General features: G+C 38.2%; 1 protein-coding gene across 1 annotated transcript in view; it reads right to left on the bottom strand.

The window, feature by feature from the left end:
* Window positions 1-805: 805 nt before the first annotated feature.
* The window catches only part of LOC115302168 (putative zinc finger protein 66), a 1,343-nt gene continuing 443 nt past the window's right edge, over window positions 806-1,705 (bottom strand). Inside the window, exon 2 of the mRNA XM_029952168.1 lies at window positions 806-1,700. Within this exon, the coding sequence (XP_029808028.1) occupies window positions 806-1,700 (895 nt within the window). The remainder of the gene's footprint in view (window positions 1,701-1,705) is intronic.

Genomic DNA, 1,705 nt, shown 5'->3' with positions numbered 1-1,705 from the left:
TTTTTTGTACCATTATTTTGTACCATTTTTCAGCCATTATTTTGTACCTCTCTAGTATATACTTGTGGTTTTAGTTTACATTCCTGTGATCACAATTTTTATGAGACAGATGTTATATCAAATAATATTATATCAATGTACTGTAGGTTTAATTAATTTAATATTAATATTTAATACTTCTCAACAAATATTCTAGTTTAAATTGCATTACAGTTTAAAGTGTGTGTCTTGCATATGTTTTATAAATTTGTTATATTATTTATATAAATATGTACATATTTATATATTTTATTATGTTTATATATAATAAATAATATAAATATATTATAATAAAATATATAAATATATACATCTATATAAAGTATTTCAGACTTTTTTTGCCAGTATAAATGATACTTTTTAGGGGCATCTGGGTGGCCCAGTCGGTTAAGTATCCTGCTTCTGCTCAGGTCATGATCTCACGGTTCATGGGTTCCAGCCCCACATCGGGCTCTGTGCTGACAGCTAGTTCAGAGCCTGGAGCCTGTCCTCTGATTCTTTTTTTTTTTTTTTTTAAGACATTAGGCATTTATTTTTCTCAAGTAATAAGCCTTAGAGATACTAAAAAGTTTTTTTCTTTTCAGTGTCAAATGGTCACCTATCTATGGGATGAATAAAGGATTTATTACAGTCATTTAATAACTTAGATTTCTCCCACAGATTTTTCAGATGCCTTGTCCCACTCCTTACGTACAGTTTTCCTCTGCCTTTGCTTGTATGCCATAAAGACTGAGAGTTCATGGAGAACTCTCCCACAGGGACATTGCTAGGAGTTTGGTCCAGCATGAGTGTTCTCACAATGCCTCCGGAGGGATATGAGCTTGCTGAAAGCGTATCCACAGACATTGCATTTATACGGTTTTTCACCAGTATGTACTCTCTTATGCACAGCAAGGTTACCCCTTACACTAAAGGTTTTCCCACACTGATCACACTCATAGGGTTTCTCTCCAGTGTGAGTTCGTATGTGTATTTTCAGGGCTACATTCCTCCTAAACGCTTGTCCACACTCACTACACTTGAAGGGTTTCTTTTCCCTGGTGTGCTTTTTCATATGTCTCCTATGAGATAAGAAACCACTGAAGGCTTTCCCACATGCCTTACACTCATATTGTTTCATCCTCATGTGAATTTTCTTGTGCAAAATGAGGAAATAATTCACTCTGAAGGTTTTCCCACACTGATGACACGCGAAGGGTTTCTCTCCAGTGTGAATCCTCAGGTGTTCCTTCAGGCACGAGTGGTCTCTGAAGGCCTTCCCACAGTCACTGCACGCGCACGGTCTCTCCTCAGCGTGCATCTTCTTGTGCACGGTGAGACTGCAGCTCATTTGAAAAGTTTTCCCGCACTGATCACATTTGTAAGGTTTCTCTCCGGTATGTATCCTGAGGTGCGTCTTCAGATAGGACTGACTACTTAGCGCTTTTCCACAGAGCTTACACTCAACAGACTTCTCTCCAGTGTGGATCCTCTTATGTCTTTTAAGGTAAGGGAGGATACTGAAGGTTTTCCCACAATCATTGCAGGCATAGGGCTTCTCTCCAGTATGTAGTACCTCGTGTAGGTTAAGCCTAGACCTTCTAGTGAATGCTTTGTTGCACTGATCACACTTGTAGGGTTTGTCCCTTGAATGAATCTCTTCATGTTGTCTAAGAAGTGAACTATC

The sequence above is a fragment of the Suricata suricatta genome, chromosome 9 (genome assembly GCF_006229205.1).
Source record: "Suricata suricatta isolate VVHF042 chromosome 9, meerkat_22Aug2017_6uvM2_HiC, whole genome shotgun sequence".
Taxonomy (NCBI): Eukaryota; Metazoa; Chordata; class Mammalia; order Carnivora; family Herpestidae; genus Suricata; species Suricata suricatta.
Note: the sequence above shows the minus strand (reverse complement) of the source record. Positions and strands in the feature narration are given on the sequence as shown.